The sequence below is a fragment of the Eublepharis macularius genome, chromosome 1 (genome assembly GCF_028583425.1).
Source record: "Eublepharis macularius isolate TG4126 chromosome 1, MPM_Emac_v1.0, whole genome shotgun sequence".
NCBI lineage: Eukaryota > Metazoa > Chordata > Lepidosauria > Squamata > Eublepharidae > Eublepharis > Eublepharis macularius.
Genome location: NC_072790.1, coordinates 238,959,643 through 238,982,821, shown reverse-complemented (window position 1 = coordinate 238,982,821; position 23,179 = coordinate 238,959,643). Strand labels below are relative to the sequence as shown.

At 46.4% G+C, this 23,179-nt stretch overlaps 1 protein-coding gene across 2 annotated transcripts; it reads left to right on the top strand.

Annotated features, from left to right (window-relative positions):
* The first annotated feature begins 1,444 nt into the window (after window positions 1-1,444).
* On the top strand, window positions 1,445-18,950 carry FLAD1 (flavin adenine dinucleotide synthetase 1). 2 transcript variants are annotated; one of them, XM_054978070.1, is made up of 9 exons: window positions 1,450-1,492; window positions 2,435-2,518; window positions 5,898-6,126; window positions 8,870-9,626; window positions 10,777-10,924; window positions 14,498-14,596; window positions 15,098-15,287; window positions 17,003-17,076; window positions 18,191-18,950. In XM_054978070.1, the coding sequence occupies exons 3-9, from the start codon at window positions 5,956-5,958 to the stop codon at window positions 18,324-18,326; spliced, it is 1,575 nt and encodes a 524-aa protein (XP_054834045.1). In that variant the 5' UTR covers window positions 1,450-1,492; window positions 2,435-2,518; window positions 5,898-5,955; the 3' UTR covers window positions 18,327-18,950. The 2 variants fall into 2 exon arrangements, with proteins under 2 accessions (XP_054834128.1, XP_054834045.1); XM_054978153.1 differs by lacking the exon at window positions 2,435-2,518 and having other exon boundaries at window positions 1,445-1,492.
* The last annotated feature ends 4,229 nt before the right edge of the window (window positions 18,951-23,179 follow it).

Here is a 23,179-nt window from a genome sequence, read left to right as displayed (position 1 = left end):
TGCCATGAAGTTCCTTGAGAGATCTTGGCCTATTTGTTCTATCAGCGGAATGTGAGGGTAAAGGTGGGTTTTTAAAGAGGAAGAGCACCTGCTTTGTGCACACAAATTCCACGTTCAGTCCCTGACATCTCCAGTTACAGACAATCCAGTAATAGATGGATTAAGATATTTACAAGTTCCTTTTCCATATCACTCAAACTGGTTTTCATTATTTATTTTATACCCTGCCCTTCCCGCTAGCAGGCTGAGGACGGCTTCCAACAAATATAAAACATAAATAGTATAAAAACCAACATTGATACACAATTTTATATCAGCAGCATAAGAATCCAGGCACCACCAAACAAATCTGGCCCCTACAGAGTCACCACAGCCACGAGTACCGCCATGATGTAACTCCAGGGTGGCTGCAAAAGGAGGGTGTGGCGGTCAGAAGAGGGGACAGAGAGCTGGCCCCTAGTCAAAGGCTCGGTGGAAGAGCTCCGTCTTGCGGGCCCTGCGGAACTGTAAAAACCATTGTTATCAATTGTTGAAAACCTAACCCATGTGACTAAAATATCATTACCAAATATCAACGGGGTTAAAACAAAGGATTATAAAGCATCCTAGTGGTTGGGCAAAAAGCTCCAGTTTGCAACTTTTTTGAAAAAACAGCAAAGATGTTACAGCCTCTCCTTTATTAGGCAGCCCGTTCCTTAAGGGTACCATGGAAAAAGTCCTCATTTGAGCTGCCACAGACCTGAAGTGCCTAAAAAAGGGAATAAGCCGACTTGGGAGGAGCAAACTGCACTCAGGGGAGCTCATATGGGGAGAGGTGGTCTAATAAGTATATTGTAAAGGGCTTTAAAGCTCAAAACCAGTCCCTTGAGTTAGGCCCAGAAACAAAACTTTAACCAATGTTCTCAAATGCCCACTTAGACCTACTTGGCCAACTCAATAACTGCCATTTTGTGCCAGTGGAAGTTTCCAGGTTGTCTTCAAGGGCAGCCCAATGTAGAAATAACGCGGTAGTCTAGTGGAACATGGTTTAGTGTAGTCTAATCTGCTCAAGGTGGTGTAGAAAACTCAGGAGACCCCAGTCAAAGTAGACAATACTGAGCCTGAAAGCAATGGTCTGACTCAGTAGAAGGCAGGTTTACCTGAAAATCATCTTCCCCCTCATCTTACTGAGAAACCCCTGATTATATTATCCTGCACACAAAAGCTTCTAATATATTTAAAAAATTAACCTGCACACTCAGATTCCAGAACCAGCAATGACTGTGTGGCATGTATGTGGGAAACCAAAATATTTGGAGATGTTGCTTCAGCGTAACGATGACTATGCTTTAAGCGTAGCAGGAACAGCAATGGTGCAGGAAAAGAATTTAATACTGAGTAACCCCCTACGCCTGGCAGGCGCTAATCTAGATAAAAACTGAGGCTAGCTCGCCTATCCTCCCACTTTGCAACAAGTACACAAAAGAAATAGACATCTAAAAGAATTCTGAAGGTCAGTAAGTTTTTACTATGTTAGCTTTTAAAGAGCTTTTAAAAACATCTTTTGTGATTATAAAATAAGGAAGGTTTGTTAATATATTTAAGTCAATGTTGGTGTAGGTTTCTAGATACTAAAAATGTATCGTGTATAGCTCTTTGCAAATGCTCTGTATATTAGTTGTTTTTTAAAATGTGTTTTATCATTTTTAGATAAATGTTTTATCTAACGTGTTTTATCACGTTACATTAATTGTTTCTTATATATTGTTTTACTGGTAGAGCCCCCTGATGAAGCTAAGTTGAAATGCATAGGGGTTGCTCAATATTAAAGAGTTCTTTTCCTGCACCATTGCTATTCCTTCTTCGTTCTGATTTGGTGCGACCCCCCCCTCTTCTTTTTTTATATGCCACGTTTAGTTGCCATATTCACCTAACACCCCTAAGGAAAAGTTTTCACTGCAATAGTGGGGGCTGCCTCATTGCAACCTGAGTTGCTTGGCTCACACAGCTGCTCTCCCGTGCAACAAAATCCCTGCACTTAGAAAGATAGCAGGTCAAGAAGGCTTCTCAGTGTGGTTTTCCCCCTGACATGCTGGCTGTTTACGTATGGGGAGACGGAAGTTGTATGGAAGTGCATTCAGCGTTGTATGCTGTCATTTACACTGTGGTGTGATAAAGGGCAGACACAACCCCGCCCCCACTAAAATGCATAAAATAAACGAGCTAGCCTGGCTGTTTCAGCGAATCTTATAAATTGCACCTGTAGGAGATCTTTGCGAGCGTTGCTGCGTCTTGATCGCAGCATTATACCGCAAAGGCTGCTGGGGAATGTAGTTTTCCCAGGATCGTCCTCCTGGCCAAAGAGCAATCAGGCTAGTACGGAAGAAATCTCGTGACCAATCAGATTTTTAAAACCGCCATTTCTTTCCCCACCCCCTTTCTTACTGTCCAATAGGCGAAGGGCTGGAGGGGGGAGTTGGAGAAGCCAATGGCAAAGAAAGTGGGTGGAGATTCCAGCCGCTCTGAGCTTGGACTGTAGGTAAGTGAGAAGGAAGAAGGACCCGGGAGGGGTGGGGGGAGACAACCTGGTGTGAATTTGGGCTTCGCAAAACTCTGCTGCGTGATACATTTTGAATGTCAATAAGTTACTCCTGAAGGATCTGAAATCATAAGAAACGAGAGTGCTTCTGAGCTCGTGCAGAGTGCCCTCCCTTTCCGTTCAAGACCTGAAGAGTGACCTCCCTATAAGATTTAAATAGGTGGGAGGTAATCAGAGCAAAATATATTCAAACAGGCTTCAGTGTTGGCAACGCTACCCCCCCCCCCCGCCTTAGTTTTTAACAAATACCTGGCTGGGAAACAGATTGCCAACGTATGAGCTCCCCCCTCCATGCCGCGCAGCCGTGCCTTTGACATAAATTTAGTGGGGTTAATTGTGTTTTGTTTAGGGTTGCCAACACTGGGTTGGATAATTCCTGGAGATTGGGGGTGGCGGAGTTCGGAGAGGGGAGAGATCTCAGCAGGGATATAATGCCACAGAGTCAGTCCACCTTCCATAGCAACCATGTTCTCTGGGGGAACTGATCTCTTGTCTGGAGATCAGTTATTATTCCAAATCTCCAGGTCCTTCTTGGAGATTGGCAACCTTAATTTTGCTCCATGCTGGGAGAAGCTGCCGTCTACCTCTCAAAGCTCTCTTGAAGGCACAGGAGCAAGCCAGGACTGTGGTTCTGAGTCATTGGTAATTCCAGCGTTCTTTGGTTCTTGGCTGGCGGAGGAGTGGGTGGGGAAGGTCCTGTGGCATACTTTGAAATCCAGTCTTCCTGAATTCCTTGGCCGGGAAGAGTTGATGCAACTGGTAGAAGAGTTAGAGTGGGTGAACTCCCAGGTGTAAGGGGTCAGCCACTTCCCCCCCCCCCCTTATTGCCTGCCCAAGTAGGTGATCTGCTAAGTCTATCTCTATGGGTGACTCCCCACCACCACCACCAAAGCACATTAGATGGAATCCTTTCTGATGCTTTGACCTTTTTTGTGAGGCTCTGATGTCCCGGACTGTGGCTGGAGGGTTCATGATACGGCCCCCTTGGGTCAGTGCCTGGATGGGGTTCCCTAATGTAGAGAAGACAGGATTTAAATATAATACATATATTGAGGACTAGCAGATGGGTTGTGATGGAAGCTACAAGAAACAAAGATACACCTTGTGCTGCTGTTTTTGTTCACTGGCATAAATCTTCATATGACTTGTTCTTGGATTACTGACAACTATTTCCCTCTTGCATGTCGCTTTCTGTAAAGCAGCTCTAAGAAGCCCTTGAGTCTCATAGATCCAGCGTTAGCCATGTTAGTCTGTAGTCGCAAAATAGTAAAGAGTCCAACAGCATCTTTAAGAATAACCAACTTTATTGTAGCATAAGTTTCGAGAACCACAGCTCTCTTCGTCAGATGCATGTGACAAAGAGAGCTGTGGTTCTTGAAAGCTTATGCTACAATAAAATTGGTTAGTCTTAAAGGTGCTATTGGACTCTTTACTATCTTAATTTAATTTAATTTATTAGATTTATATTCCGCCCTCCCCACGCCAGCAGGCTCAGGGCGGATTACAATTTACATACAGATTTAAAATACATCTAACAATTCATACAATTTAAAATTATAAATTATAAACATCCAAAAATTTAAAATACATATGTATATATACACACCTATACTCTTGAGTCTCATAGCTGTCTGCCATTTCTGTCGCAAACTCATTATTCTAGCATCCTGCCTATATCTCCAACAGACCTTCCCTTAAAGATTTCTTTCTCAAAGAGCCATATATGGTTCCACACTGTGGTTCTGGATCCTGCATACTGGGTAGTCCAGTATGTTTCCAGGGGACGAGCTGGTAAGAGACAGGATGCTGAACCTCAGCTTGAAAAAGTTCCAAACTGCAATCCTGAATATACTGGCAAGGGAGCACGCACCACTGAACATATAAAGCTGCCGCATACTAAGCTGCATCATCAGTTGAGCTGAATGGCAGCTGTTGTCCCAAGCATCAGGAAGAGCAAAGTTTCTTTCCTCACATTGGCACCCCAAGATCCTTAACCTGGAGATAGCATGCCTGAACATGGGATTCTGTGCATGCTGCTGTAGCACAGTGGTTAAGTGGTTTGGCTGCAAATCAGCACTCTACTAGTTCGAATCCCACTACTAACACAAGCTCAGTAGGTGGCCTTGGGTAGGCCACTTCTCTCAGCCCCAGCTCCCCAGCTGTATTGTGGGGATAATAATAACACTAATTTGTTCACCGCTCTGGGTGAGGCACTAATCTGTCTAGAAGAGTGATATACAAGCACAGTTGTTGTTGTTGTTGTTTTAAAAATTATTTATTTGTGCAAAGCAAAAAAAAGAAGGAAGGCAAAAACATACAACAAAAAACCTCAAAACCTTGCTGGTGAATCTCTACATAAACTTCTATAAAAGGTCTCCAAATATCTAAAAATAAGTCCATATGCAGTTGTTGTCTATAGGCAATACTTTCAAATGTGATAACCTTATAAAGGTCCTCAGTCCAATGAGTTATGGCAATTGGGCTTTTGTCTTTCCAGTGCTGTAATATAAGACTTTTAGCAACTGTAACGGGTCCATTTCCTTTGGTTAGGTTCCATGAGACAGGCAAAAAATATATAAACATCCTCAAAAATAAATGAGTATTTTAATACTAACTCAATATGAATAATGACTTACTCCCCAAAGGACTGAATAATTGGTCATGTCCAAAGATACTCATCTTGTAAGTTACAACAGCAACAATTGTACACTGTACTTAATATTTTACTAAAAAGACGCTGTGCATACCGAACCTGCTCTGTCACCACCATTCGCTGTTGCTTTCGATGACACTTAAGAAACAAAATCACGTTGCCCCTTTAATTGAAGCTGATGCGGATCATACTTAACATTGTGCAAACTTTCTACAGAAAGCTTGCACAATGTTAAGTCATCAGGAGGAAGTTATACGTAGCTTTAAGTGTGTGCTCCTATGTACTACCTGTTTTAACAGGTACGATCCTACTGGGTAGTTCTTTGTTGTCTAAAGTCAGTCTTAGAATTGCTTATGCTCTGTTTCAGCATTTCTTCAACTCTGTATTGGATTTTTGCTAATGTTATGTCTTTGTAAACTTGCATTTATTTACCCTATGGGATTGTTTATTGAAATGCCCTTGATACTACTGACTGTAGTAATCTCACACTATGTAATCTGCCTTGAGTCTCAGTGAGAAAGGTGGACTATAAATGACATAAATAAAATAATAAATAATTTTTTCTGGGTTTTGTGGACCTGTTTACCACCTTTTAAAAAAAACCTTCTGCGTTAACATGCTTAGGGCTGCCCTGTCCCAACAAGAATGTCTGTGATTTTTCCCCAGCCATGGGGCTTTCCCAGTGTTGTGTCTAGAGCGCTTAAGCTCCGGTTGCCCGACGCTGATGCACCGGACCCTTGGCGTGTGCAGGGGCGTTCTGTGTGCAAGACGGGGGAGCAGGCATCTCCAAGCCATGGCGGTGCAGAGCAACAGCATCGGTGCCGGGCGTGATGCAGGTTCCTCGGATGGATCCGTGACAGCCGGGATCATCGTTATTGGAGATGAGATCTTGAAGGTACTGCCGAGGGCGTCTGTCTCAGTGTGAATTTAGGCAAATTGGGAGAGGGAGCGCTGGCGCTAGGCTGTCGTGGCCCTTACGTACCTAGGGTAATGCCAACCACCACTGGGGTCAGGAAGGCATTTTCCTCCAGGCCAGGAATCCTGGACCCAGGCTAGATGGTCACCTGACCACTGCGATGATTCCCTGACTTAATATGAATGCTCACAGATCAAAAAAGGAGCGCATGAAGGGATGGGATCTCGTGGCCCTTTCTTATATGCCCAGGGTAATGCAGATGCCACTTTGGGGTCAGGAAGGGATTTTCCTCCAAGCTAGACTGGCCAGGGATCCTGGAGTTTTTTGCCTTCCACTGGGCATAGAGCAGGGGTCACTGGGGCAGTGGTGGGGTAGCTGTGAATTTCCTGCATTGTGCAGGGGGTTGGACTAGATGACCCTTGGGTCAGCGATGGGTTCTATGCACCCTAGTTCTGGGATGGATTGTACATTTTCCTCTGAGCACCTCAGGGTGGTGCACGTGGCTCTCGCTTTTTCCTCTCTCTCCCAGAAGACTAGATGTGCCCAGCAAAGTTGATGGACCATTGATTTAGGACAAACCAACGGAATTACTGCATCGCACAAATATTTTAATTGACTTGATGGCCCTTAGTTTTGTGGGATATAAAAGGGAATTAGATAAATTAATGGCGGAGAGGTTCATAAGGGGCTGTTAGCCATGATAACGTAGAACCTGCATGTTCAGAGGCACTGTACCTCTGAAAACAAGTTGTTTGAGAACAGCCGCAGGAGGCGGCTCTGGCTTCTATGGCCTCCTCCTAGGCTTTGGGTGGGAGTATCTGGTTGGTGACTGGGTGAAACAGATTGCTGGATTAGATGGGCCAGAGATCTGAACCAAGAGGGCTGCTCTTGATGGTCGCTAGCTTCCAATTTGCTTCTTTGTGCAATCGGAAAGGCAAGTGTTGGCGAGTAAAACGATACCCAATTTTAATCAAAACGTCTGATGGAGTCTTCCTTAAGCCTATTTACTGAGGTTGGGCTGGTGGCTACTGAGGCAGGGCCAACTTGGTGGTGGTGCCCGGAGTATGGAACACCCTTCCTAGCCTCTTTTCATTTTACTTTCTTATTCTCCAAACGAAGTTGACAGACAGTAGATTCAGGATGGGTGAAAGGAAGTCTTCCTTTGCACAACAGGTAATAGACTTATGGAACTCCCTGCCACAAAGTGTAGAGATGGCTACGCCAGTGTGGTGTAGTTGTTAAGAGCGCAGGACTCTAATCTGGAGAACCGGGTTTGATTCTCCACTCCTCCACTTGAAGCCAGCTGGGTGACCTGGGGTCAGTCACAGCTCTCTCAGAGCTCTCTCAGCCCCACCCACCTCAGAGGGTGTTTTGTTCTGGGGATAACAGTAACATACTTTGTAAACTGCTCTGAGTTGGTGTTAAATCATCCTGAAGGGCGGTCTATAAATCGAATGTTGCTGCTGCTGTTGTTATTACTACTACTACCTTTAAAATGTAACAGCCAAATTGGTGATGGTGAAAAGTGCCGTCAAGACGTAGCTGATTTATGGCAACCCTTGGTGGGGTTTTTAAGGCAAGAGATTAACAGAGGTGGCTTGCCGTCACCTGCCTCTGCAACCCTGATCTTCGTTGGAGGCCTCCCATCCAATTACCAACCAAGGCTGACCCTGGTTATCTTCTGAGATCTGATGAGATCAGGCTAGCCTGGATGATGAGCCACATTAATGGAGGGGGATTGATCTACCGATATCCATGCTGTCTAAATGGAGCTTCCAGGTTCAAAGGCAGTGTACCTCTGAAAACCAGGAGCGAATGGAGGGGCAGCAATGGGGAAAGGGCTTTGGACCCTCTGACCTGCTTGTGAGATTTCTAGGAGCATTTCATTAGCAACTACAGTAAATAGGATATTATTCTGGATGGCCCCAAGTTCTGATCCAGCAGGGCTCCTCTTTATGTTCTTACATACATTTGCTTGGCACATATTCTGTGTCATTTGGGTGCCAAGTGTTTATTAGAAAGAGCTTTACATTTATTTCACTTGAAGGTCACCCTGGCACTGTTTCTTATTTGTGTGCTCTTGTGACTGTTTTACTTGTTATTTAGCAAGATAATATATTTTTATTTAGGGCTCCATTTTAATGTATATTCATCCACCTCATAGGCTGCACTATGGAAAGGCAGAATATAATATTTGAAACAAGTTAAACTAGATTGCCTTGTGGAATGGATGAGCAGTCAACAGCAGCTCGCCTCTGGCGAGTTGCAGTTCCTTCTAGGTGATCAGGCAGGATTTTTCCTGTTTGGAACTTGGATGAGAGCTGGGATTTTTGTTTCTCAAGTACAAATAACGTGGCCCAGCAGGCTAGTAATCATTTTGAGATTAAATCAGTTTTTCTGAACTTAGTTGAAAAGATGGTCCAGAGCAAAATATTGAAATTATGGGATTCATTCTAGTTGACACTTTTTAATAAAAAGTTTCTAGTCCTTATGAGCAGAAGTTTGAAAAGGTGGGGGTCTGGAGAAACCGGAGAGTCCAGGGTGAAGCAGAGGCAGACATCCAGGAATAAGGGTGGGAGGGTGGGGAAGAAGAGGTCTTCTTCTACCTCTGTATGGTAAAAGATAGAACAAGGACGGCAGAAGATGAACATGTACACAGATTTGTGCAGCCTATGTAAAGTTGTAGGATTTGAGCAGCAATGATAGCTCTGTGTTTCGACAGGGATACATCCAAGACACAAATTCGTTCTTCATGTGCAAGAAACTTCGCTCACTAGGTGTGAAAGTGGCCAAGATCTCCGTGGTCCCTGATGAAGTGGATGCCATCGCCACCGAGATCTCTTCTTTTTCCCGCAAGTTCACCTACGTCCTGACATCGGGTGGGATCGGCCCCACCCATGACGATGTCACTTTTGAGGCGGTGGCTCAGGCATTTGGGGAGAAAGTCTTCCCCCACCCGGAGATCGTTGACCTGGTGAAGAAGTTTTTTGCCAAGACAGACACCGAGTGTCCCGAGATGAAACTGGCTCGTGTCCCCAAATCCTCGCTCCTCAACTACGGCATCGACAAGAAAGGCCACGTCTTCAAATACCCCCTGATAAGTGTCCGTAACGTCTACGTCTTCCCAGGCATTCCATCGTTGATGGAGCGGGCCCTCGAGGGTCTCGGCCACCTCTTCCACAACGAGCAGACCCAGTTCCATTCCCGGGAGATCTATGTGAACGTTGACGAGACCCAAATTGCCCCCATACTTGACCGTGCCTATGGCCTCTTCAAACGTCACACGAGCCTAGGCTCCTACCCGGATTGGGTCAACAACTACTTCCGTGTCAAACTCACCTTGGACTCTGAGTCGGAGAGTCACCTAAAGGAGGCCTACGCTTTCTTGATGGAAAACCTGCCCGAGGGCACAGTGGTGCCTTTAGTATCCGATCCTGTCTCCCGAGCAGCCATGGATGTGTATGCGCTTGCTGAGTCCGGTAAGTCTTGGCCAGTTCAGAGTACTTTGCTGCCCCAAGCAAGGTACCACCATTTCCTCCTGGGGCAGTGCTGCCGCTAGCCAGTCCAGTGATGCCAGTCAGCTCTGGGCCTGGTAATGACCAAGAATTAGCTGATTCCCTGCAGTATATTGACACCTTCATTATACCACTCCAAGCAATCTCTTGCGTAGCTTGGCTGGAAAACCAGCTTTGGGTAGGGCTATAAAGACAGTCCCCTGTGCAAGTACCAAGTCATTACTGACCATGGGAGGACGTCGCATCACAATGTTTTCTTGGAAGACTTTTTGTTACGGGGTGGTTTGCCATTGCCTTCCCCAGTCATCTACGCCTTACCCCCCAGGAAACTGGGTACTCATTTTACCAACCTCGGAAGGATGGAAGGCTGAGTTAACCTTGAGCCGGCTACCTGAACCCGGCTTCTGCCAGGATTGAACTCAGGTCGTGAGCAGAGCTTGGACTGCAGTACTGCCGCTTACCACTCTGCGCCACGGGGCTCCTATTATAGAGTTACTGTATTGTACCTGGGAACCTTTAGCTGGAGATTCCAAGGATACAACTTGGAACCCTCGGCATGAAATAGAGCCGTAGATCTAAGCCAATCACATGAGAAGCAGCCTTTATATCAGACCATTAACTCATCGAGCTTTGTATTGTCAGTTCTGACTGATAGGGGGCTCTTAGACCAAGATGGGTAATTCCTATGACCAGGATCTAACTTGCAGCCTTCTGCGAGCAAGCCGTGTGCTCTACCACTCAGCCACATTCTTTCCCTCTCTGAATAATACCAGATCGCCCAGTTACTCCATGCAGCTCAATATAGTCTACTTTGACCGAGCAGTGGCTGTCCAGTATTGTAGCCCTGCATCCCAAGATACTGGTGCGAGGAGATGCTACAGCTTAAACATGGGACCATGGGACTGTAAGGCATGCGCTCTGCTACTAAGCCTAATTCCTGACCCCCTTTGTTCATTTTTGATGTCTTGATGGCCACTGTTAAAACAACCCACTGTGCCATAGGGTGATAAGACTCTTATGGGGTGGATAGTAAAAGAATCTGTTCGCTTCCTTCTATATGGACCTCCCCGCAAACTCCAGGTTTTTCACCCTGTTGCCTTGCTTCTCTTTGCAGGTTCCCCTCTTGGCCAGAAGGTGGCAGCAGCGGTCCAGACCGTTGAGGAAGCCCTGGATCGGTACCCCCTGTCGAAACTTTGCATCGGGTTCAACGGTGGGAAAGACTGCACCGCCCTTTTGCATCTCTTCCATGCTGCTGTACAAAGGTGCTGTCTCTATCTCCTCCCTTTGCTGTTGATCGTATTGGCTTACACTGATACAATTAATGTACATTAAAAAATCGGGTCCAGAAATATTTCCGGGAGAGCAGTTGCAGTCCAGAACGTGGTTGTTTCCACAGCAGGATTTGAGTCCAGCGGCACCTTAGAGATCAACAAGGATTTTCACAGAAACTTGAGAATCTGGCTTGAGCGTTCTGTGAGAAAGGCAGACCCTCAATATAGTGAACAAATAAATCTTGGTGTTGGTTATTTTAAAAGAGAGGCACAAGTTTCCAGTGCTTATTGCTGTGAAAAAAATGTGAAAATGTATCCACAAGAGGAAAGTAGCGTCTCATTTCTTCCTGAGCCTACAGGCCTACAATAGTCCTTCCCCCCACCATGCTCTGTCTGCCATTGCGGCATAGAACATCAAATCTTGTATTCAGGTCCTTGCTCATTGGATTACTTTAGACTAGTCAAATCAAAAAGAGTCCAGTAGCACCTTTAAGACTAACCAATTTTATTGTAGCATAAGCTTTCGAGAATCAAGTTCTCTTCGTCAGATGCATGGTACAGAAACTGGTCAAATATAGAAGGGGGGGGGAGGGGAGGAGAGAGAAGATGCAGTTAGGGGGGGAGAGGGAGGATGCAACCAAAACATTCCTTTGTTAGTAAATGTAAACATCTCCTTTTGGTAAACATCCCCCCCTAATTGCATCTTCTCTCTCCTCCCCTCCTCCCCCCTCCTCTTCTATATTTGACCAGTTTCTGTACCATGCATCTGACGAAGAGAACTTGATTCTCGAAAGCTTATGCTACAATAAAATTGGTTAGTCTTAAAGGTGCTACTGGACTCTTTTTGATTTTGCTACCACAGACTAACACGGCTAACTCCTCTGCATTTAGACTAGTCACTCTCTCTGTCTCAGCCTAACCTACCTCACAGGATTTGGGGGAAGGGGATAAAATAAAGGAGTAGAGACCCAAGTATGCCATCCTGAGATCCCCCCCTTTAAATTTTTATTTTAGCAAAGCAGAATAAACACATCTAGCATACAAATATACTTGTATTGAACGCTAGGTTTCTAACTTAATTTGCCTATAAAATCGAATGTACCCTAGTCATTTTCCACCTCCGTTTCAAATATGTGAATCGCGTATGATGGCACGAATGCAATAGATTTTTCGACAAGCCTCGGCTTTCTCGCCAAGCTCCCTTAACCCTACATGAAAAGAATTCTACATTTTCAGTAAGTGTGACTCTCTGGCTGATTCCGCACACATTGGATAATGCACTTTCAATGCACTTTATCAATCGTTTGAAGTGGATTTTTTGTTCCGCACATGAATAAATCCATTCCAAATGATCTATAAAGAGGAATGGAAGTGCATTATCCAACGTGTGCGGAATCACTGCAGAAGTGAAGTACATGAAGCCTGAACTGGGTAGTTTACTACCAGTGTAATCTTAAGCAGAGTTGCTCCAGTCTAAGGCCATTGACTTCTAAGGGCTTATACTGGAGTAACTCTTCTTAGGGTTGCACTATAAGTGCATCGGGCAGGGGGAAGAGCTTTGCTTCTGGTTGCCAAACCCCACATTTCCAAGGTTCTTTGCAGAGAAGCCTCATAGCTGGACCGGGTGAAGAGCTATTTAAGTCTGAAACATGCCCTGCTCTGTTGAACAAAATATGGCACCGGCAACTTTTCCAATGCATCTGATTTAGAAAAAAAATATAACCATGGAAGCTAAATTTACATTACGGCATCAGAGGTGAGGTTTAGGGGCAGGAATTGAGGTGCAGAGTTACTCGAGTGTAAAGGGCTTTGGATGGAGTAACTCTGCATTGGATTGCACAATATCCAGACAGTAAATCCAGGGCAGAGGAAAGGAAAGGTTTCTTCCCTGGATGAGCAATTCACTTGTGTGGCATTCACTGCTTCCGGTTGCTGTGGCGGGCACTAACTTAGACAGCTTTAAAAGACAAATTCTCCAAGGACAATGGTTGTTGTGGATTTTCCGGGCTGTATCGCCGTGGTCTTGGCATTGTAGTTCCTGACGTTTCGCCAGCAGCTGTGACTGGCATCTTCAGAGGTGTAGCACCAAAAGACAGAGATCTCTCAGTGCCACGGCTTTACAGCCCGGAAAATCCACAACAACCATCGTTCTCCAGCCGTGAAAGCCTTTGACAATACATCTCCAAGGACAATTTCATTGATGGGCGTTAGTCATGGTGGCTGTACCAATCCTCCATATTCAATGTATCTGGGTGGCAACAACAGGGGGGAAGCTTTGGTCTCCATGCCCAGCTTCTAGGCCCGCCAGGTTCACACCAATGGGAAACGGAATGCTGGATTGGGTGGGCCACAGGCATGATCCAGCGGGGCTGCTCTTATGCCCTTATAAAGGTTTTGAATAGCGCTCCTCACTTTTAATAAGAACGGATTTGGTTATGTTTTTGCGGCTGATACTGTGAGCCGCAGTGTGTTGTGTAACCACTACCTGTATGTTCTGTGTGTTGGGAGATGAATGGTTCTGTGGGAAACTAATGGAGAAAGTGCGAGGCAAATCTTCTAAAGAAGGGGGCAGGAAAAGGTCCGCTCTGTGTAGCCACCTGCTAAACTTCAGAAGGCAGGGGAGACAAAATGCTATGCGCGTAACACCTGTGATAAAACCATGACTCCCAGTTGAAATTAGATCCAGAGGAGTTAGCCGTGTTAGTCTGTAGTCGCAAAATAGCAAAGAGTCCAGTAGCTCCTTTAAGGCTAACCCACTTTATTGTAGCATAAGTTTTCGAGAACCACAGCTCTCTTCGTCATCTGATGAAGAGAGCTGTGGTTCTCGAAAACTTATGCTACAATAAAGTGGGTTAGTCTTAAAGGTGCTACTTGACTCTTAACTACTTAATTTATAGGCTCAGTTCATGTTTGCTGGTCTCAGTATATAAAGCCTTTAGCAGTGTACGGCTGGGGCGTTTGAAGGGCTGCCTGCTCCCCTGTTATCTGCCAGCATCCTCAAGGTTTGGAGTTTTCCTTCATTGAACGGTAGCTTTGCCATCACCAGGAGCAGGGTCTTTATGTGGGTGTCCCCCTTCACCCCTATTTCTGCACTCTATACCATGGGAGACACTGTTGCCCCTCCCCAGTGTTGGTTTGAATCCCACTCCTGCCATGAGCTCAGCTGGTGGCCTTGGGTCAGCCACTCCTCCCCAGCTGTATTGTGGGGATAACAACACTAGCTTTGTTCACCACACTGAGTGGGGCACTAATCTATCTAGAAGAGCAGTATATAAGCACACTTGTTGTTATTTCATACAGACACCGCATTTTCCAGAATGCTTTTGGCCGAGCTGTCTCTTCACTTCTTTCTGGATTCCACCCCCTCCATTGATTTGTCACAAAAATGTTTTTGTTTTAATGTTGTTTTTATTCCAGTGTCAGCAGCTCTGGGAGCCCTTTGGAGGGGAGGGGAAGAGTATTCATTTTTTAAAACATCAGAAAACGGGAATGTTCCTGTTAACGACATCTGGGCTTTAACAACATGTTGCTTGATGCTTAAATGGCTTTGCGTCTCCCCTGCAGGCGGTACCCAGAAAGGACGGAGAAGCTTTGGGCTCTGCATATTTGCACCGTCTCCCCGTTTCCCGAGATGGAGCAGTTCATCAAAGTCACGGCTGAGCGGTACGAGCGGTTGGCTTGATCCAGAGGGCTAGGAAATCGCTCGGTTAGCAAAAAGAAAACTAAAATTTTAAACAATTGGCTGCCTTCAATAAAATACAATTTCCAAGATGCTTTGGAGTCAGTGTTACACATATATGATGCTGTTAGCTGCCCTGAGGGTGGGGGGAGCAGCCTGTGCTCCGGTCCCAGAGTCCCTAAAGTAAGTGGCTGAAGAGGAAGACTGAAATAGAGCAAGCAGAGTTGACCGTTCTGTTAACCAGGCAAAGACAGAGGGCCGGATTCCGAGCATTTTTATAGTGGGCCTGGCCAATCCAGAGGCTGCATACTGCCTACCAATCCAGGGGCTCAGTACTACCAGCCAATTACAGGGGCTGTTTGTCTCCTATTCCCTCCGTCTCCTGGAGGGTAATGTTTAACCTATGGAAATCACTCACAGGCCATCAGGTTTCTGGTTTGTACTCCCAAGTCCCATCTCCTGACATGCTCTTATGCCCCCCACAGGTATAACCTTCACGTCTGTGAGGTCCACGGGAACATTAGGCAGGCCCTGGCCGACCTGAAGCTGCAGCAGCCGGAGCTGGAAGCTGTGCTGATGGGCACCCGGCGGACAGACCCGTACTCCTGTACCTTGATGCCCTTCCACATGACCGACCCTGACTGGCCCCCGTACATGCGTGTCAACCCTCTCCTGGTAGGTGGGGAGACATTGAGGGATGGTGATGGGAAGAAAGGTCTTTTGTGGGCTGTGATGGGTGTTGAGTGTTATATTGAAGGGGCTTCAGTGTTCGCTGACTTCCGCGTGGCAAAGCTAGAGGTGGTGAACCCCCAAAGTAGTGCCATGCAGCAGGTGAGTAGAGTTGGTGAAATGGTTTGTGAGACCGAGGCCGCCTCACACCATAACCCCAGAATGAGAGGTGTTTTCAGCCAGTTTGTAGTTTCTTTCTTCCTGTCTTCCCAGCGGCCTGATGCTGTCTCTTCCTATTAAAAAAAAGAGGTAAAGGTCCCCTGTGCAAGCGCCGAGTCATTACTGACCCATGGAGGGACGTCGCATCACGACGTTTTCTTGGCAGACTTTTTTACAGGGTGGTTTGCCATCGCCTTCCCCAGTCATCTACACGTTTTAGAGAAAATTCCAAACAAAGAAGCTGTTTGAACAACAACAACAAAAAACAGTGAAGAAAACACCAAACTATCTGGGCCAGTCTTGGCCTGCCAGACTGATTCCCACAGTCCGTGGGCCCCAGACTAAGGGCCAAAAGCCATTTGGTTCTTGCTGTTTGGCTTGCGCCTCTAGCTGGGCCAGGAGACAAGAATCGACTCAGCGGATACGAGTTTCTGCCTTCTCAGCTCAGCTGGAGAAGTGGTCACTTCCCCAATCTCTGATGGCCATTTCATTTCAAAATGCAGAGAGATTCCCAGCAATCGAGGCTGTCTCCTAACCAGGGCTCATTTCGAGGGGGAACGCGCCGGAACACAGTTCCAGCAGTTCCCCAAAGAGATCACATGTCAGGTGGCCCCGCCCACCTGACTCTCGGCCATTTGGGGCCCGTTTCGGCCTGGATTGGGACCGAAACGGCCCAGATCGGGCCTCTGATGGGTGGTGGATCACTCTCCCACTCAGCAGCGGCCTGCTCCTGACCATTTTGAGCCCCTTTTCAACTAATTTCAGCCTCTTTTTGCCATTTTGGGCCCAATTTTGGCCCTGAATGTCCAGGATTGGGTCCAAAACAGCCAGGATAGGTGATGTCAGGGGGTGTGGCATATGCAAATCAGTTATGCCAGTGACACACTTCCAGTGCTGGCAAGGGGCGTGGCCTATGCTAATGAGCTATGCTAATGAGTTCCTCCAGCTCTTTTTCTACGAAATGACCCCTGCTCCTAACCATTAACCTCCGTTTGTAAAAGCTCAACTGGTCTATCAACCCTCACTCCCTGGAAGAAAGGACTGGTCAGCCATCAGTTGTGACTCCACAACAGGCAGTTTCCTTCGGCTGAGGAAGAAAACGAAATAAGATGTCCGGCTGCTGTCCCCTCACAAAACTCCTTGTCTTTCCCTGGGGGCGACAGCCAGCATTGCATTTATTTAGCTGAAGATTTATCTCCCGCCTTTCTGCGATACGAAAGGCAAACAGGGCATCTCACAAAGTACAAAGCAGAAAAGATTGGTTAAAAAAAAAAATCTAAAACTGCAGTATTAAAAGTTTGGAGCGTGACAAAACCTTAAACAGCAGGGGGTATATGCAAATGCAGGCAAATCCATTTAATTTGCAAAGGTAATAATGCCCAGTGTTCGGGAGTTTGGGTTATCTCAGTGTTTGAATGGTGGGGAGGGGAGCACAAAGTACACCTAGCCCTGCTGAGAACATTTTTCTCTTTTTCTGGTCATTCCCCTCCCCCCCCCCCCAGGATTGGACATACCGGGATATCTGGAAGTTCTTACGTACCCTGTATCTCCCCTACTGCATCCTTTATGACAAAGGGTAAGAGCGCCAATGGGACTTTTCAAAGCGTGTGAGAAGCCAGGAGATGATTAAGGCAGCAGTATCTAATCAATCATTTAGGTGAACCAATTAAAAATCTTTTGTTCCATTAAAAAGGTGCCCCAAATTAATCTTTTCTTTTTAAAAAGAAAAGTTTACTATTTTTGACTTAAATGTAAATATGCAAGCGATGGGCAGTTCCTTAGAAGAGGCATTCTACCTTTGTCACATGGAAGAGGTGTCCCTTTTCAAAGAAGGGAATGCCTCTTCTGTATAAAAAAGAATGGGGGATGATTCATTTGGGATGATTGCCTAAGTTCACACATGTGTGTGTAAAGTAAAAACAAATTAAGCATATTTTATCTTTAGAATTCGTATGCAGATCTAATCATTAAAAATTGTTCAGTTAATTGACTAAAACTTGGCAGTCCTAATTGTGAAAAGTCATATTTTGTATCCCCGTCTTTTTCTTAAGCAGCTGAGAGCATCATATAAGAGATTATCCCAATGTGTTGTCTACATGACAACCTTGTAAGGTAGGCTAGACTTGAGAGGTCATGACTGGGCACTCAGTGAGCTTCTTACTTGAGCATGGTCTTGGACCCAGTTTCAGGTCCAATATTCCATCCACCCCAGCACAGTAGACCCAGTGTTTTAAATCTTCACAACAGCCCTGTAAGGTAGGTTTGGTTGAGAGATTGTGAGTGGGCCAAATGTCATCCACTGAATTACTGGATCTGAGCAGAGAATTGAACGTACATCTCCACAGTCAAATACTCTAGATCAAAGCTTAGGCGAGATAAATTTATAAAGTGGGAGAGGTAGTGTCATGTAGTGGTTAGGATATTATTGCAGTAGGACTGGTGAGATCTGGATTCATATTCAAACTCTACTGTGAAACTTGCTGGAGGGCTTCAATCTCTCTCAGCCTAGCCTACCTCACTAGATTATTGTGAAGAGAAAAATGGGCTCTCTACAGGAAGGGCCAGATAACAAAGTGACAGATGATGCTCAGTCCTCCCTGAAAATAACACCTTTGCTGACCAGCATACCAAAGAGATTTCCATGTGGGTTAGTGACCTCCTCTGTTTCTTTCTTCCCCCAATTTTGGCAGCTACACTTCGCTGGGCAGCATGAGCAACACACAGAAGAACCCGGCCCTGCACTACACGGATGCCCGCGGGCGGAAATGCTACCGGCCAGCCTATGAGCTGGAGAAAGAAGAGGATGAACGCACCTCCCGCCATTGAAGCCTTCAGGGTTGCCTGGCAACTCTTGGCCTGCTGGGGAGAGCTAACCTAGGCCCAAAGCCTTCCTAGAGTACGATTTGGACTAGGCCAGGCCTGTTATGCCTGAGGTGAAATATGTTAATGCCCCTCCACGTACACAGACTGGAATGCTATCCAGCGGCCTGTGGGGCTGCCCCACATGTTGACAGCAGGTAGGAAGGTGTGCACACCGCACTCTGCCTTAATGAGGCAAGGGGGCCAAGTCAGTAAATCCTGTTGAGTCAAGCTTCTCTATTGCCTCGATGGGTTTTGCACACCCTCAGCTAAGGTCTGGTCTAGGCATTAGATTCACTGCATTTTTTAACACGCTGAGTTGGATCCAAATTAAAATGTCCAGTGGCGAGGAGGAACTTTCCTGCCACCCTCCTCCCACCGCAGCCCACGGATCTCCACACATTGCCACTCCTGGGGCATAGGGAAGGTGACCCTGAGGAATGGCGTGGGGTGGCGCGGTGTGGAAAATAGGAAACTGGTAGAAATTTCCAGTTTAGTCCAGATCAAACCCTCTGAATGCCATGGTTTTCTGTGGCCACATGTATTGCGTCCTGAGACTGATGTTTTAAAACGCCTTTGTTTAAACTTTTCTCTGTTGACATGGTGGATTATTTTCCTTAAAAACTACATTTATTAACTCATTCATTCCATTTTTATCTCCCCTGTCCTCTCAGGAGCTTAGGGTATACTATAATTTTATTTATTTATTTATGTTATTTATATTCTGCCTTTCTCACTGAGACTCAAGGCGATTACATAGTGTGAGATTAGTGCAATTAGTGTCAAGGACAAGGCCAGGCATTTCCATACAGTGTCAAGAACATTTCCATAAACAATGTCATGGGGTAAAAGAATATAAGTTTACAAAGATATAGTATTAGCAAGGATCTAATATGGGGTTGAGGAATTGCTGAAACAGAACATAATCAATTCTAGGACTTCCATTGAACAACATAAAGCACAGGTAGGATATAGGAGTACATATTTAAAGCAACAGATAATATGTAAGGCAACATGATGGTGAAATCTATGGTTTCTAACTCATTAGCGAAACATCTGGGATCCCTTTCCTACAATACCACCCTCTTAGCTGAGAAAAAAGGCCTTTTTGAATAATTCAGTTTTGCATTGTTTGCGGAAAGCCAGGAGGGTGGGAGCTCTGCGCTTATATACCACTCTTCTAGACAGAGTAGTGCCTCACCCAGATCAGTGAACAAGTTAGTGCTATTATTATCCCCACAATGGAGCTGGGGCCGAGAGGAGCGGCTTACCCAAGGCCACCTGCAGAGCTCATGGCAGTAGTGGGAGTCAAACCAGCAGAATACTGATTCGCAACCCAACCACTTAACCACTGTGCTACAGCAGCTTTCTGGTGGTCTTCCTTCTTTTCCCCCCCACACAACGACCCTCTGAGGTAGACTGAGCTGAGACAAGTTCAAGTCACCCATTTTGCTTCGTGGGGATTTGAACACAGGCCTTTTTCTTCTTTAGGAGACGCCTTGGGCACCCAACATAACCATGTACGAGTAGTGAACAGACTTGGAGGTAGGAAGCGTATCTCCTAGCCCTGACCCCTCCTGCCTGCGCATACTCAGTTTTAACATTCTGTAGAGCTGCACAGACTGCATTTAGGGCTCCGTCCACATACTTTGGGGGTGCTTCAGGGTACCACATTTTTTGTTGATGGAGCAATCATGCACGCAGTATGCTCATGTGCGCACCTTGTGACAACATGAGACTGAATGCTTGAATGTGAGATGAGAGGTCAGTCGGGGTGATCTTGTCCCTCCCACCACAGAGAATTGCTCGACACCTAAAATGGTGCAGGGGGTAAATGGCAATGGGAGAGGGGGTTCCACATGCCTGTTTCTTAAAATTACACAACAGGAGTTCATTCGTAGTACACCTACCATCATTTCTGTTCCGGCCCTATGACAGCTGTACAAACCGTTCTGGCGGACGCAGAATTTATTTTATTCGTTATCTTTTCTCCAAGACGCTCAGGCCAGCTTCACACACTCTTCTCCCCACAAATCCAACTTTATCCCTTCAACAACCCTGTGAGAGGTGGGTTAGGCTAAATGGCCCACAGTCACCCAATTACCTTTATGGGAAATGATGGGAATTGAACTTGGGTCTCTTCATGTCCCAGTCCAACACTCTAACCATTATGCCAGTCTGAATTATATGGGATTAGAGAGCCCTCCAGATATCCTGGTACCAAACCACCAATGTCCCATCATCCGCCCCAACTGCTCAGACATTGGCATGCTGATGGAGGACAGCGGCTAATGCCCAAAGTAGACAAGACAGTGGAATGATCAGATCTTTTTATTTAAAAAAATATTTATTTTATTTATGTCATTTATAGTCTGCCTTTCTCACTGAGACTCAAAAACGGATTACAGAGCGTGAGATTAGTACAATCAGTGGCAAGGACAAGGGCAGGCATTTCTGTACAGTGTCAAGAACATTTCCATAAACAATGTAAATGCATACAAGTTTACAAAGACATAGCATTAGCAAGGACCCAATACGGGGTTGAAGAACTGCTGAAACAGAACATAATCAGTTCTAGGACTGACATTAGACAACATGAAACACAGGTAATATATAGGAGTACATACTCAAAGCAACAGATAATACATAAGGCAACACAATGGTGAAGTCTATGGTTCCTAACGCATTAGCGAAACATCTGAGACCCCCTCCCTACAATACTGCCCTCCTATCTGAGTAAAAGGCCTTTTTGAATAATTCGGTTTTGCATTGTTTGCGGAAAGCCAGGAGAGTGGGGGCTCTCCTGACCTCCTCAGGTAGGCCATTCCACAGGGTAGGGGCCACCATAGAGAAAGCCCATGTACAGGCTGCTGTTGATTTCATCCATGTGCAGGCTGGCACCTGCAAGAGACCCTGTTCAGATGAGCGAAACTGCCATGGAGGGACATAGGGAAGGAGGCAGTCCCATAGGTATGTCGGGCCATGAAGAGCTTTGTAGGTATTAACCAGTACCTTGAACTGAGCACGGTAACTGATAGGTAGCCAATGGAGTGACTGCAGGATGGGAGTGGTGTTCATGCTCCTGCTTGCTCCTGCTAACAGTTGAGCTGCATCTGTGAAGGGCGGGGTGGGGGGCTGAATTAGTTTGGAGGGGTGGCATCAGAGGAAGGACATTTAACACTTTCTCCCCAGGCTGTTTTCCCAGAATAAATCTTCAAGCTGTTTCTTGGAGGGGAGCACAGATACCGTAGGGGGGAGACCAAGCCGTGAGCCAGGAACCCCCTGTGCCACAAATGCACAACAGTAACCACACAGGCCCCCCTTATCCCACACCGGCTCAAAGTGCCGAGGGGGTGGCAACGTATAACTTACCATCCGTGGCTGTCGTACGGCTAAGTGTGTTGGGTTGGGGAAAGCAATGGTGAACTACCCTGTAAAAACTTCACTGCGAGACTCTGCGGATCTCTCTCGACGTGCTATAGGACAGAAAGGCCTGGAGGGAGACAATCTACGGAGTAGCCGGGGGTCAGACACGACTGTGTGGCTTGGATCGGATCGGAACCACACAGGCAGGCCTCAGAATGGGAATGGAGGGAAATGGAGTGTTGACAATGAAACCCCCATCGCTATTCTGGGACTTGTCCATTTCTGGTCGCTACGAAGCTGCCAGAGACACACAGGGCATGAAAAAGGCAACCACCTGGTTTGAACTGAGGGAGGAGACAGGATATTTCTCTTTTTGGAACGTTGTTGTGCTTTATTTCCACTAAAATCAATCCAGGTATCTCACAATGACAGTCAAAACACGAGAATCTGTGTCTGTTGTTCTGGGATTCTCTCGTGCGAGAGAGGGGGGCAGGGCTCTCTTTGGGGACGGGAAACAATGCAGCACCCAGGGTCCCATGGGGCATGACTGACAGGGCCCTGTGACCTCTTGGGGAATGCAGACACTTCCAGCGAGCTTGGACAGAGGCAGGGACGGCATCGCACACCAGCCAGAACCCAGCCCGGAGCTGCAGTCATCCCACCAGGATGTATCCTCTGCACAGGTTTACAGGCGCAGGTCCCTGGGCCACCGCAACCCCCCTGGGTCCGCATGTCCTGCGACGGGCCGTGCAACGCGTGGCGCTCCCCCACTACAAGAGTGGCCTGTCGGGCAACCTAAGTTACATGTGCCTAGAAACGCTTCGAGAGTGCTTTTACGTTCTCCTCTGCTGTTGGTGCCTGAAAGAGTTGCTGGATTAGAGGGTCGGAGCTCGTGTGCCGTGCTGCGTTTTCCTTCTTGGCTCTGATGCCGCCTGACCTTAACAGCTAGGCCTTTGCGCGTTGTGCTTCTCTTACTTTGCCGAGACTGGGTGCTGCTGTATCACCACCAGCTGCTCTGTGTCAGTGCGCAGTCAGTAGATGGCGGTCACCAAAAGGCAGGAGACACCAAGTAAGTCATGGGGGTCTCTTCATTGTCTGATTTGGGGAACAGATAGAAGAGAGAATTTCTCCCGTTCTATTCCTTAATCATTCCAGAATTTTTCTCTGCGGTGCATCTCATCTCTTGAACCCCAGTTTAACTAGGAGAATTTCCAAAATTAATTGCAGCATAGAGGCATATCCAAGGTGCCACGTTTCTATTCCTTATCTACATATTTTCCTTGACAATGCTGAAGCCTGTGTGTGCATTGATCAAACATTGCCAGCAAAAGAAACTGGGCACAATTGTACCTATGACTGCATCAAGTTTGTGTGGTGTTATAATGCTGCACATGTGGACTCCTCTGCATTGTGAGATGCCACAGATGTAACCAGGGCTTTTTTCTGGGAAAAGA

Coding starts and splice junctions, on each gene's coding strand:
- FLAD1 (XM_054978153.1), top strand. CDS start 5,956: ATGCACCGGACCCTTGGCGTGTGCAGGGGCGTTCTGTGTGCAAGACGG. Junction 6,127..8,869: donor TTGGAGATGAGATCTTGAAG/GTACTGCCGAGG, acceptor GTGTTTCGACAG/GGATACATCCAAGACACAAA. Junction 9,627..10,776: donor GTATGCGCTTGCTGAGTCCG/GTAAGTCTTGGC, acceptor TTCTCTTTGCAG/GTTCCCCTCTTGGCCAGAAG.